Source organism: Aplidium turbinatum, chromosome 13 (assembly GCF_918807975.1).
Source record: "Aplidium turbinatum chromosome 13, kaAplTurb1.1, whole genome shotgun sequence".
Classification (NCBI taxonomy): Eukaryota; Metazoa; Chordata; class Ascidiacea; order Aplousobranchia; family Polyclinidae; genus Aplidium; species Aplidium turbinatum.
In genome coordinates this window covers 9,489,724-9,503,807 of record NC_137484.1, presented here as the reverse complement: position 1 = coordinate 9,503,807, position 14,084 = coordinate 9,489,724, and the positions used below count along the sequence as shown (strand labels likewise).

The window sequence follows — 14,084 nt, the reverse complement described above, 5'->3', positions numbered from 1 at the left end:
AGGTTGCATCTAGACTCAACATAGCTTTATTTCCGAAAAATGCCCAAGAATGCATGATCTTATCCTTTTGCCATGCCACCGGACAGCACCATTTTACAGTAATATTCATACCCAAATTTTGAACATGCTCTCAGAATGCCCCAAATTCAAAGTAACTTTTCAAAATTTTCTGGGGGAGGCCCCCCAGACCCCCCGCCGCTGGGTGCCGTCTTCGTCGATCACACCGTCAGGCTTTGCCGCTGACCGTGAAACCACCCCCCTCCCCTTTCAAAATCCCTAGCTACGCTACTGAATTGGATCATTGTCATTGGGGCCCGCAAATCATATTCCGCACAGGGCCCAAAATGCCCTAAGACCGGCACTGTATATGCTCATTTGATGTTTTTCTATAACTTTTATCAAAAGTTAATAGAATACTTGCGACTGTTACAAAGAATTTCTCCCTTTTTTCATTTGAAATCAATATTAATTCGTTATAATCACAGTCATTGCAAAACTGTGAGTGGTGATAGACTGCTGACTAACGTTTGTATTTCTAAATTAATCATTGATCATCAATCTGTTGTCTTAAAACAATTTAGTTGAACATAGCCAACATAGCCTTATTAAAAGGTTTAAGTAATTTATATGATATTTTAGTTAAGAAACCAAACCTTTGTGCAATGTCCTTTGCAATTTCAAACGATGCACCAGTGCGTTGCGACTTACAGTTTAAGAATCACTGTATAGGCTAATACATAAACAAAGCACAAACAATTTTTAAATTTCTTAATTTATCCGTCATGTTGAAAACTCGGAAGTTTTCGCGGACCCCCGGAAATCGCTTCACGGACCCCTTGGGGTCCGCGACCCCCGGTTGAGAACCACTGATCTATAGGCTCGTTTTTTTATGAAATTACTACTTGGTTAAGAAACACTAAAATACTTTGATATAATGAATCACGTAGGTCGTAGGCTATAGTCTTTGCCAAACAACAATCCATCAAATTGTAATGTGGCTGATAATATGGGATTGTTACAAGCCTACCAGGAGTAGGCCTACAGGTTCTACTGGCAGGCGCGGATCTAGGAGTTTTTTTTGGGGGGGGCCAGAAAATTTGAAAATGAATTAAAAAGTAAGAAAAAACAGATATGAACAACCAGTAGCGTAGCCAGGAATTTGGGGGATTTGACGCCAGCGGCGGGGGGTCTGGGGGGCCTTCCCCAGAAAATTTTGAAAAATTACTTTGAATTTGGTGCATTCTGAGAGCATTTTCAACAAAAATATGGGTATAAATATTCCTGTGAAATGGTGCTGTCCGGTGGCATAACAAAAGGATAAGATCATGTTTTCTTCGGCATTTTTTCGGTAATAAAGCTAAGTCTCTATGTTTTCTTGTTGGTAATTCCTGGCTGAGATGTTTGAATGTTTGGTATTGGCAAAACTCGCTCTTTTAATGCAGTTTCGTTAAAAATTAGGCAAGCTTTGTTTTAGAGACATGGAGACTGAAAGCATCATTCTCAATATCGTGACCTCACACGCGTGCCAAAGGGGGGTTGTAAGTCCGCTGTGAGACTAATATCAGCTGTTTAGAAGCATATCAAACCATTCAATAATTTCTCACAAAATTTCGGGGGGGGCCCGGGCCCCTTGGGCCCCCCCCATAAATCCGCGCCTGTCTACTGGTACCGTATATACACATATTTAACAGTTAGCAAAGTTAACCATGAGTAACAGCCTGCAGTATTGTGCATACACAACAGCTGCACCACCAATATACAAATATTATAGGCCTACTAGTATCAAACAACAACAAGGTTCCTTCAACCGTCACTATATAGGTGACTGCTACTCTATTACACTTGAAATTTTGTCCTAAAAAAGTTAATTAATACGATCATTGAAAGCAATAAATTCTTGGCAAATTGAGGTGAGATCAATCTGATCGATCAAGTGTTTGTGAATGTGTTCAACTGTTCATCCTATGGTTCAAGTGCTCTTTGGTTAATCTGCTTTTTAATTAGTTTTTCACCAGTCTGTGGCACGAAAAAGACCTTTTTGCAGTAGCATTAAACACAGGCCCGTAGCCAGCCGGGGGCCAGGGGGGCCTTGCCCCCCTGAAAAAAAATTCGCCCCTCCTGGCAAAATCCCAACATTCTCGAGCAACAGCTACAATTATAATGATTATTATAAATTATAATGATTAGCAGATATTGCTACATTTGGATCTAACACTGCCGTTTGTGAGTGTGAATTCTCAGTGTTAACAAGGGTTGACGCTCCCACTAGACGGAGCATGTTACAACCAAGACAGGCAAACTTGGTGCTCATGGCCTTTGAACATTCTGTATCGAAATCTATCGGTTTTGGGGGTTACAACGACCCCTTTGGCACGCGTGTGACGTCACGATATTGAAAATGATGCTTTCAGTCTCTATGTCTGTAAAACAAAGTTTGCCTAATTTTAAACGAAACTGCACTAAAAAAGCGAGTTTTGCCAATACCAAATATTCAAATATCTCAGCCAAGAATTAGCAACAAGAAAACACAGAGACTTAGTTTTATTACCGCAAAATGCCCAAGAAAACATGATCTATCCTTTTGCTATGCCACCCAGTGGCGTACCGTGACCACTTTGACAGGGTGTTCAGTGACGGCAAAGCAACAGCGGGGGATCTGGGGGGCCTACCCCAGAAAATTTTTAAAATTAACATTGAATTTGGTGCGTTCAGAGAGCATTTTCAGCACAAATTCTGAATATGAACAGAACTGACAAAAATAATGTTGTCGGAATGGAGAAGAATACAAAATAGATATTTATTTGACAGCGCATTGAATGAAAGACTTAATAATATCAAACATTAAGTTGCATTTCTAAAGTCACATACTTCAGTTCAGTTTTTATTTCCTACCATCAAAACGAACAATATTACTTGCCGTAACACAGCAGGAGTCTGAAAAAACGCGAAAGTTAAAGCGTGCTCGAAATGGAAATGATTTACTTCATGCAAGGATTAGGGCACGGTCGCAACACCTTGAGAAATGTACAAGCGAATTAAAAACAAACAGGTGAAAGTTAAAACAAAAAACAATAGCTAAGCAACTCGATAATAAACAAGAAAAGAAAGTCGATTGCTATGTTGGTCGGCTGTACGTTTATCCGCCGTACTACTTAGTAAAAACGAAAATGTTTAACACCTCGACTACAGAAGAAAAATTCATCTATAGCATAATTCGATTCTTCTTGTTTGTGCAATAAATTTTTGAATTACATCGTCGTAGAAAGCTTGCTTTTGCTTCAGTTCTAGCAAAAGTTGTTTCCAACGCTGATCACCTCAAACTCTAATCCAACAAGCTAAAACTTGCTATTGCCTGGGATTCCCCCAATGACGCGCCAAGGTGTGCAGATCAGCGAGTGCACAGCCTGGCTGAACTAAAACCATTGCTGTTTTCGCTGCCTTGTGACGTCATTTTTCTTAATTGTTTATTTTAAATAACACTCGCCAAGGTGTTAGTGCACACCCAGCTTAAAGGTAATGACCGAAAAAAATTAAAGGCAATGACCTCAAACGTTGGAGTATTAAAATTAGAAGGGGAGCAATTAAAAAGAAAGCAAGCAGCATGCAGCAAGATGTTAGAATATCATGAAACTAAAGAACATCGACAACCGATGGAAATTTTCTTTTTTTCTGGATTTCTTGGGGTGTGCACTGTGCAGTGCACACCTTGAACACCCTGAATATACGCCACTGATGCCACCTGACAGCACCATTTTACAGTAATATTCATACCCAAATTTTTGTTGAAAATGCTCTCAGAGTGCACCAAATTCAAAGTAATTTTTCAAAAGTTTCTGGGGGAGGCCCTCCAGACCCCCCGCCGCTGGGTGCTGACATCGGGCTTCGCTCGCTGGCCGTCAACCCCCCCCCTTTCAAAATTCCTGGCAACGCTACTGAGCTCACGAGTGTAGGTAGGCGGAATGCAATCATATATATCAAAATCCTCGGCACTAGCTTCTTCGAGCCAGTTAGCCTAAAGTTTTTGCTCATAACAAGTAGCCTACCACTATTTATACAACAAGTCAACAACTGCTGTGTTATGTTGGTCATTGTAATATGGTTGCCGTGATTTAACTAGCAGATAAAATAAGAGACCAGTGTTGGCCTTAACACTAATCTGATATATTGCAATTTTTGTGGATACCGGTATTTAAGAGGTTAAAATGCCAAAATAATTTAAATTTTTTCGCCCCCCCTTAAAAACAAGTTGGCCCCCCATTGCTCTGCGGTCTGGCTACGGCCCTAGTTAAACATAGGAATTTTAAGGTAAAAGTGTATCAGTTTTGATAGATTTATGTAAATGTTTTATCTATTTTAACAGCTTGAGTTCGTTTTCGAGAGAATTAACATCAATGCCCCCATCTAGCCTGGTTTAAGTGCCTTCTTTTAGAGACAAAGAATCTGCATCTTCTACCCTTGCTGCAGCTAAAATTACTTTTTGCTACCTTCTACTTTCTGCTACCTACTTTTTTCTACCCTTGCTGCAGCACAAAAAACTGCAGGTTATCTTGCTCAAATCATTCGCTACTTTTTCAAAAATATTTGGCTTTCAAAAGTGGGTGGGTCAGGCCCACCTAGAAAATAAAGTAGGTGGGCCCAGGCCCACGTGGTTCCTCCATCTCTGCCCGCCACTGCCTACATCGGTAGTGCTTAGCGAACACTATCCGACCATAAGAACCCCCTTCGCCAAAGTAGCAACGTCAGGCTACTATATTAATTTGGAGGAGTACGCAATAATCTGCTTGCACTTGGAAAGTTTTCTTTTCTTCAAATTTTTACCAATCAAGAATGGTACCAAAATTTTGTTTTCAGATTAACTTTCAGTTTCTACTGTGTGGTTTCATCGACCACAAAATTCCTTGTCACCTCGATTTTTATCCTGCCATTCATCAAAAACATAATCACGCCCCAATAGCATAGTGGTTACACGCCTGCCTCAAGATCAAGCGGCGCTGGTTCGACTCTCGGGGTGCGCGCTTGAGCTACGCATTTTGGAACTGCTCTCCATTCAGCGGCACCTAGTGAATGGAATAATTCTGCGGCAACAACCTTTCAACAATCGGAAAACTTCACTCTGCCAATCTCGGTAACCGGCCCTGCGTCAAGAGCCTCTGCAAGTATTCGAAACTACCAGGAATAACCTAGCAATTAATGTTAGATAGCAATTAATGTTGTCAGTCCGAGGATAAATATTCAAAACCAACCAATCATTACATAATAGCGAAGCAACAGATTTGGCCATTGAGAATTGGTGTGACCTAGAAAACAGGCAACATGCAAGTCTTGCTGCAATTTGCAAGTTGAATTGATTTCTCTAAATCTGCTTCAACTCGCCTGAAGGAAAATAATATTCAATACGTTGCTTTCAATTCTAATCAATCTAAATAACAAAGAAAAACTTGCTTTTGAGTGGAACAGAAGTGAAAGTTTTCAAATGTAATTGATCGATTATAAACATGGTGTTTTGTTGCAAAATCTGTGCTGCGCGGGAGCGGCTGCTTTTGTGTGTTGTTTCCTTCCAGTGTGTGTCTGTGGCGGAGGAAGCTAATTATTCTCTCTTTTCACGTTTGAATTAGTGGGGGCGCATGGTTTTTAGGAACCACCTAATTTTTATAAAACTTGATCGTAGTTCGCAGTCGCTACCGTAGAAAAGATTTACTGTCTTGTGTTTAGTAATTCGACGCTTCTGATCATGCATTAATTGATGATATTGAGTAGCGCAGTCGTGACGTGTGGGAACAAATTAACGACGGCCTTTCTGCTCGGAGAAGGCACATGATGATGATTGTGACATCAAATTGCAATTCATTAAACCCTACACTCCTACAGTAATAAGAGAACAAAAATGGTTGAGTTTTGTTGGGTGAAAAGACCTGTTTCAAACAGGGCATACCTACATATTCTGTCTTGGAGTAGCACAGAGCCAACGCAGTCATTCTGAGGGTTTGTGCCCCACCCAGAGTTGGTAAGCTTTTTCATGATATTGTTTCTCATGTTAATAAGGGTAAAAACGGCCATTTCTGCCTGATAGGGTTTTCGGACCCTCATAAAGATCTCTGTTAATAGCACCACAACTTTCCAACGTGATTTGGTGCTACTGAATAACATTATTTTAAAGATGAGTCAACCATGAGAGATATCACATTTACACTGAATGCACCAACATTAGAGAAGCTGTCAAGACTATTGTTGCATGTTATTTACAGGAATATTCACAAGACAATGTAGCATTAAAAAGATAAACCAGCCGTAACAATACCAAGAAACTCATGCAAACGACGTTAGAAAACAAGAAACAAACGTAATTTAGTATTAGTTGAGCAGATATGAAGCCCACCCAGCGTGCGATTGTTTGTTCAGCGCGTGATTTCGTCCATTTTATTTGTAATTGCTTGCAATATTATTCACAGGTATCTTTGTTCTCTTCATATGTTGGATTATTTTTCTGATGACAGAAATGTTGCTGAAAATGTTTGATTTTTGTACGTTTGTAGCTTGTTTCTATGGTTGAAATAATGTTACTTAATCCAGTTAATTTGTTGTCTATGCTTCTAAATCGACCATAGCCATAAAAGCATCGAATTCTCAACTGACTGCCGATTACAAATAAGTTGCTCCATACGCATACGTGTTTCCTTTCCGATGCAGATTCCGCGTAAATGAACTAAGCTTGTTGCACACTGCACGGTGCGATTGACAGAAAATACCTCGCTAAAACGCGCTTTCCTTTTAACTTCAGTGAAAGATTCAAACAATACAACATATGCATTTAATTATGCAACAACACAAAATCACTGCACTGGCATAAAACGATGGAAAATTTATAAATTATATTTCGATATTGTAATGTTTGTCATGAAATTCATTAAATCAAAATACAACAGATGCATCATTACAGAAAAAATTGGGGCGCAAGTAATTTAAAAAAATTGGAGCGATAGTTGATCACTGTTTACCCCAGGAAAAACTGTCACGTTTACACAGAAAATTCAGTTTTAATAAACAATTGACTTTTATCAGCACATTTCAACTAAAGGATTGAATATTTTTTTATTTTCACTAAGCAGTCTATGACATGCATTTGATATTATATTCATGTTTACGTCATTGGAAAGCTTTCATAAAATTATTGCTTTGTACACGCGCCACGGTTGGCAAATGAAGAGTATTCACAACGGTGCATATTTTGCAGCAAAATCCTAATGCGATTGTAAGCAATGATTCCACTTCGTAGGCCTGATACAGAATGGCCATAAAGTGTAACAAATCTGGCCGTACTTTGAAAGGTCGTGACTGCAATTTGCATAATGAACAATGTATAAATATACAGTATATACAGGATTCTAAATAAAATGATTGAACTCTATGTTCAAAAAGCCAACAGAATTAAACAACAAAAAACAATCGACCAATTGTACTTGCATTACAGAGTCTTTAATACGAAATGAACTACAGCAGAGCATACCAGGCAACAGTTACACTTGAATTTTTTTAAATGAACAGCACAGAGCTAAAAAGAAAATTAAAATTGATTAAAAAACAGCACATACAATTCTGAAAACATATAGGTATGTGTAACAAAAACGCACAAGTTTCGTTTAGCATGAGTTGTACCTTGGAAAATTTAATCAATGTTGGAGAGATTACGGAAACGCTCTATGACATTATGGCGTGGTTACTTTGTAGTTAGACTATTTTGGCGACAAGTGATAACTACAGTGTTTGCAAATTACAGTATTTCGAGTAAGTAGATTTTATTGAAAACTAGTTTAAAAAAGTTGGTTGGTTGATTTTATTGAAAACTAGTTTAAAAAAGTCGGACTGAAGGAGGAAGATGCAAGGGACAGGGTGAAATGGAGAAAAGGGATTAAGACAATTGCTGCGCGGAAACAATCGGCCACCTCTACTAGTGGGGAAAAACCGACGATGGATTATGATGATGCCTCAGCTCGGTATATTTTATTAATGCTGGTGAAGATTTAGGCCTAGAAACAGCCATGTAACACAAAACGTTCCTGCAAACAGCCCAATATCTATCAGTTGTATTTATCGTAGTCGTCGCCGTGATAAAATAGAACTAGTAAGTTTATTTAACATGGGTTAAATGCAGATATCGAAGAAATTCCACCGTCATTGAACTGTAAACCCTATGGGAGCCGAACCTACAAAAACGATCAATCTTAACTAGTCAATCGCTTGAACAATTATCTCCAAATTTGTCATTGAGGTGCCCATTAAACTATGTGGTTTCCCTTTTCGACGTCAGCAACAATTTTCAGAGGTTTCAGGAGTTATCACTTGTCTGCTCTTTACAGAACCCAAAATAAACAACCAACAAAAATATCATGAAAAGCATACTGGCTTGACCGCGTCAACGCCGGAAATAAGTTTTTGCCAATTCAGATATCTGTCAACTTCTGAAATCAAAGCAGATATTAAACAAGAAAGACCAAGAAATGCTACACTAGAACATGTTGTGTCTTTTATTTGTTTTCCTGACACAGCAGTGTGAACTTTCATACTTCCAGTCCTACACCACGTTGCTTTAAATGGCTAACCTATCCAAAACCTGTCGGTATTACAGTTCAAGTAATGTTGAACCCACGCGGACTATCGTTGTTCGTTTTCTTCGCCTGTTTATTACCAATTCTGCATTTGATTATTAACCGTAGCTTGCAATTTGCTTTGTCATTTATGCGGCTTCCATTCTGGTGCAGCTTTAGTTAGGTAAACAAAATTTTTTGTTTGCAATATTATAAGCACAAGAAACGAGACCGGTAGTGGATTTGGCAGTTTTAAGATTACACTATCAAATACGCGAATGATATCTAAACGTGACATGAAAAGATTGTGATTAAGCTTGCATACACGCTAAAACTATTAACTAAGTTAGGGACAAGCCTGTGCCTAAATGTTATTAAACTGCGGCCGGGATCACCGGTAATAATCGTATCACAGTTTTCTGAAATAGGTCAACATATGTCCAAGGTTCGAGGTATGGTGATGCTGTAATGAAGTGACAAGACTGCTGTGATTACAATGTGTTGATCGCATTAGTGGGAACGGAGATCAGCAAAAACGTTTAGACACAGCAAGGCCAATGAAATGCACTTGAAATAAAAAGTAAAAAAGTACGGTACCGAAACCGCAGTTAATTCATGACAAAAACGTTGCATATAAAACTTTACATTCAACCGATCTAGCAACCAGGTCACAGAGCTTTGTGGTTTGTAAAAACCGGTTTGCTACGAAAGCTGGGACAACTAATCCAACCGAACACGGTCTTTGCAATGCTGTCGGCTACAAGTGAAACACTGCAGTTCTTGAACATACCAATTTTCTAAAACGCTTTTGCTTTTATAGATAGTCGGATCCTCATAAGAAACCAATATATATACATGTCCCAATTGAAAATATGTTTTCGCTATATGAAAGCTGCAAATAATTCTGAAGCCAAACAAATACGGGCGTAAGACAACATACTATAAACTTTTGGGCGATAAAATATGTCACACAAGAAGTAGTTGATAGTTAAGATACTTAAACAAACTAATCAGAACACGTTCAATAAGATTGATCGCCTGCATGTACGAAGCTGTTTACTTCAGCAAATCATAAGTCAGCTACTAATACGTTAAAAAAACAAGAGGTATTCGAGTTTAGGTAAAAACACCATAGCCTATCAAGTTCTACAAAATTGGACTGCACCATCTAATGGTTTTAGTTGTACAATGTACATTCGTAATGGTTTTAGATGTACAGCCATTAGTTTAAAGAGAGCAAGAGACCAGTCACTGTTTATTGTTAAAAAATGTCTGTTAATGGAAAATATTATACTTCTACTCCATTGAAGTGCACTGTTTATGACCATCCTATACATCTGGCTTTTCTAAAGTCGGTTGTACAGAAATTTTAACATAAATTAAATCTTTTTAGTTGCATTATGGCAAGCTCCACGTACTGTGCTTTTCAAGTTCATTCATGATCCAGAGATGCTCATCGTGATTTAAGATCATAGAGAGCTGATTGCAACTGTAAAAAGAAGTGTGATCCACAGAATTGATAAGAACAAGTTTCAGTTTCATTTTTGAACCACAAACAGATAATAGGATCCACGACTTTGAGGAACATAGTCTACCAGGTAGGCACAGACACTGTGACGCATAACATTACAGACGTAATTATAAGTAAAGTGTAGTTTATTGGGTGATTGGTGCAGGTCTTTAAAGTTTATTATTACTTAAAAAGGTTAAAAGCCGAGCAGAGCAAATTACATCAAAGTCAGTTACTATTTTCTAATAACCTCTACAGCCTGTTTCACCCTTACTGGGGTGGTGATCAATCAGAAGGTCTTTATTCAAATAGAATCCTATTTGAAATAAGGACCTCTATTTAAATAGAATCCTTTTTAAATAGATTCTATTTGAAATAAGGTCCTGCTGATAACCCCAGTAAGGATAAAACCCGCTGTAGAGGTCATTAGAAAATAGTCACGAAATTTGATGTAATATTAAATAAACATAGTTGCTGTTCTTCTAAAAACCTTAACAGATTGTTTCACTCTAGATGAGATTTTTAAAAAGCCCCAGATTTTTCCTTGGCAGATTGCTGTGGTAAACCTTTATGCCATAGACCTATTTGGTATTTTCTGTATATATATTATGCCATTTAAGTTATAAATAGGCTTAATAACAATGTTACCATACAAAACTATTGTCACAAATTTTTGATATTCCAGCTTGATAGGTCAATGTTTGCCACACGAACGTTTGAGTGCTAATGAAGTCTAGCACAATTGTGCCATGGTAAAAGTAAAGCTACCAAGCACCCAATAAAATGCATTTAATTCAGAAATGTGTCTAAACCACCAGGCCTTACAGTGAGGCAGCACGTTACTCACCCTGGTGCCATAGTTTGGGTGTGTATGTATGTGCATGGCACGTGTCTGTGTCTACAAGTTGTGCTCTGCATTTGCAACCTTGTATTGATGACAAACACATAGCAACGCATTCTTTTAAGCGTTTTAAATAGTTTTAATTTTTTGTTACAAACTCACACATTTACACTTTTCATTAAACCAAGGGGTGACTGTACACTGTACAGCATTAAAAAAAAGGAAATTTTGTAACATGCTTCAGGTAACATTTTCAAAATGTGGGTATTGGCAACTCTGCATATAGGCCAACTTGCATAGGGCCAACCTGCATATAGGCCAACGATGCACCAGTGGCCATACAGGGCAATAAAACGATACTAAATTTATTGTGTAACAAAAATATATATAATCATTATCAAGCCATTTTATATTGTATTTTGATTTTATACAAAAATGTATTCTTTTTTAATATATTGAGCTTCCACACTTTACTGAACAAAAAATATCAAATATTTTATTATTGAAAAAAATTGGTATAAACTGATGCTTGTGGGCATAGGCACCGACTTTTATTTTTGCACGGGGTGGCGGATAGCACAATATGGCAACCTAAAAACTTTTAAACTGCATGTTTTTGTTTGATTTTTACTAAGCGTGGTTCGTAGATGCAATTGTCTTTTCACATCTGATTTGTAGCTCGATAATTTACAAAGCAACTTTAAAACAAAGCACAGGAGGTATGTCGTGAATTTTATTGTTACGTTGCTGCTCTGACACTTAACATTTGGCAAAAGTATTTTTGCGAACAGCAGCTTTGTCAATCCAACTGTTAATCAACTGGTCAAGTTGTAACCGTGAAGCTTCAGCTTGATAAACATTTAAAATTAGGACGTGGTTCAATCACTGTTACGTCATGGTAGATCGCAAGTAGGTTTTTATGCGCCTGATTGCACTAAACGATCGCTCTGCCTCGCAGGTGGTGGAAGGCAACAATAAGTATATTTTCACAATGCAGTACTTTGTACATTTTCACAATTTTCACTTATGACAAGTAACAAATAAAACGATCGCAACAACAACAAGGAAAAAACTCGTAGCCACGTGTTGTGTAATCTTCACGTAGCTTGCTTGATGTTACGCGAGCATCATGCTTGTGACAAAAACAATCATTTTCTTCGCAATACTGCATTGGTTCACCTCTTGCTTTACGTTGACTTGAAGCGAAAACCAATGATCAAAAAAAGATTTAAACGTCCGTTCAAATTGTATTTATTTGCAGTAAGTAATGTAACCTAAACGGGGTGGCTGCCACCCCGCCACAGCGGTTATGGGGCGGCGTGGCCACCCCGTAAGTCGGCGCCAGTGCTTGTGGGATTGGAAATTAACAATTATATCAAACGAGCTTCATTTATGACATGAAAAATCACCAACGTGGAATGTTGAAAAGAATAGACCTTAAAATCTATTTGCCTCAAAGCCTGATATATATTGTATTATGATAACCACACAAAATATTTTGATTGAATTATTATTCTGTCAATAAAATGTTATTTTGATAAAGTGTCAGAGCTTCAATATAAAAATATGTATATTGTATATATCATATAAATTCTTATTTTACACTCACCAGTAAGTTTTACTTTCTGAAAATGATCATATATTATCTACACAGTGATTTTATCTTTGTATGATGTCAATAAGAACATGATAAGAAATCCTGACAATAAGCCCATATGCTTCACAATAAGACATTTCCAGGGAGATTTTTTTAATTGCTTTCCTGAACATTGTGCCTGAGCTTCTGGTAACATACCAGCTAAAGAAATATAGAGAAATACTCCTCCAGCTAATGCAAAGATCCACTGGGCAGAGGATATATCATGTCCAATCAGTATTCCAACAATCAGCCCTAAATAACAACAACAGGCAGAAGCAAAGTTATAAAATGCTGCTTGTCCTATGGACATCCCAGAACTGATCAAAATTGCAAAATCACCCAACTCATGAGGAAATTCCTCACAAAAAATAGCTAGAGATGTACTGAGGCCCTGAATCATTGAAGTAGAAAACGATGCACCAATGGCCAATCCATCAATAAAATTATGAATTCCGTCAGCAATGGTTATCATCCATGCAACAGTTTTAATTGTCTTATAGTTCTTGAATATCCACAGCTGCTTTTTCTTAGCTTTCTCATTTGGTTGACAAAACTTTGTATCTATGTAGCTTTTTTCACTTGAATTTTGTGTAACTTCAATCACTGATATCTTTGATGTAGATAAATCTTTTTGGTTTGATAAATTCATTTTGCTATTCCACTCTGATGCACTTGAAGGCGATGAATCTTTTTTTTCAAGGATATGATTATCTTCACTCTTAGATGTTGGTAAATGTGTGAGCTCTGAATCATTGTCATTGATACTATGATTATGCGATTGGTTAAATATTCTTTCCAAAATATTCTCAATAAGGTAAAACATGTAAAAACCCACAAAAATAACTGCTGATCTCCACACGGTCATGGGATCACTGTCAATTCCAAATCCTTCAGGTATCAGCTGAAATAAAGCATTGCTGCATAAAGTACCAACAGCTAGAGTTACCAAATATAACAAAATAAAATCATACTTCTTGGTTTTCATTAAAGGAAGAAAACTAATTCCAACTAAAGAGCACAAGCTAATTATAGTGACAGACAAAAATCCAAAACCCCACACCAAACTTTTACTTGGTGTATCTGTATCACTGGCATCTTTAGGGAATTCTGTGCTATTAGATTCTTGCTTAAAAATGTCAAGCAGGTTTATAATAGTTGGACACATTTCATAAAACACAGTGGAATTTATTAACATATCTTGATGTTCTGAATTCAATAAGTTCATCGTGTTGCAGTCCAAATCAGTCGAGACAAACTTGTCAATAGATTCACCATGTGCTGTAAGACGTTGCAGAAATTCTAATAATTGTGCCACGTTAATAACTTTTTTGGAGCCAAATTTTTTTGCTACATGTTGAAATGGCTCATGAGGAAACCCAACTGGGTCACAATCTTTATAGTTTTCAACAAAAGTATTGAAATCCAATGATGTAGATGTCCAAGGAAGAATTAAAATAAGAAACAATAGAAACATGACGATTCTCAAGTATGCCACAATGACACTGGTCTTAC

General features: G+C 37.6%; 1 protein-coding gene across 1 annotated transcript; it reads right to left on the bottom strand.

Moving 5' to 3' along the window:
* Nucleotides 1–12,462: 12,462 nt before the first annotated feature.
* LOC145782335 (metal cation symporter ZIP14-like) lies at nucleotides 12,463–13,737 on the bottom strand. Its single transcript, XM_082594125.1, has one exon. The coding sequence runs from the start codon at nucleotides 13,735–13,737 to the stop codon at nucleotides 12,580–12,582; it is 1,158 nt and encodes a 385-aa protein (XP_082450251.1). The 3' UTR covers nucleotides 12,463–12,579.
* Nucleotides 13,738–14,084: the final 347 nt, after the last annotated feature.

Excerpts from the sequence above, each read along its gene's own strand:
- LOC145782335 (XM_082594125.1), bottom strand. The coding sequence starts at position 13,737 with ATGTGTCCAACTATTATAAACCTGCTTGACATTTTTAAGCAAGAATCT.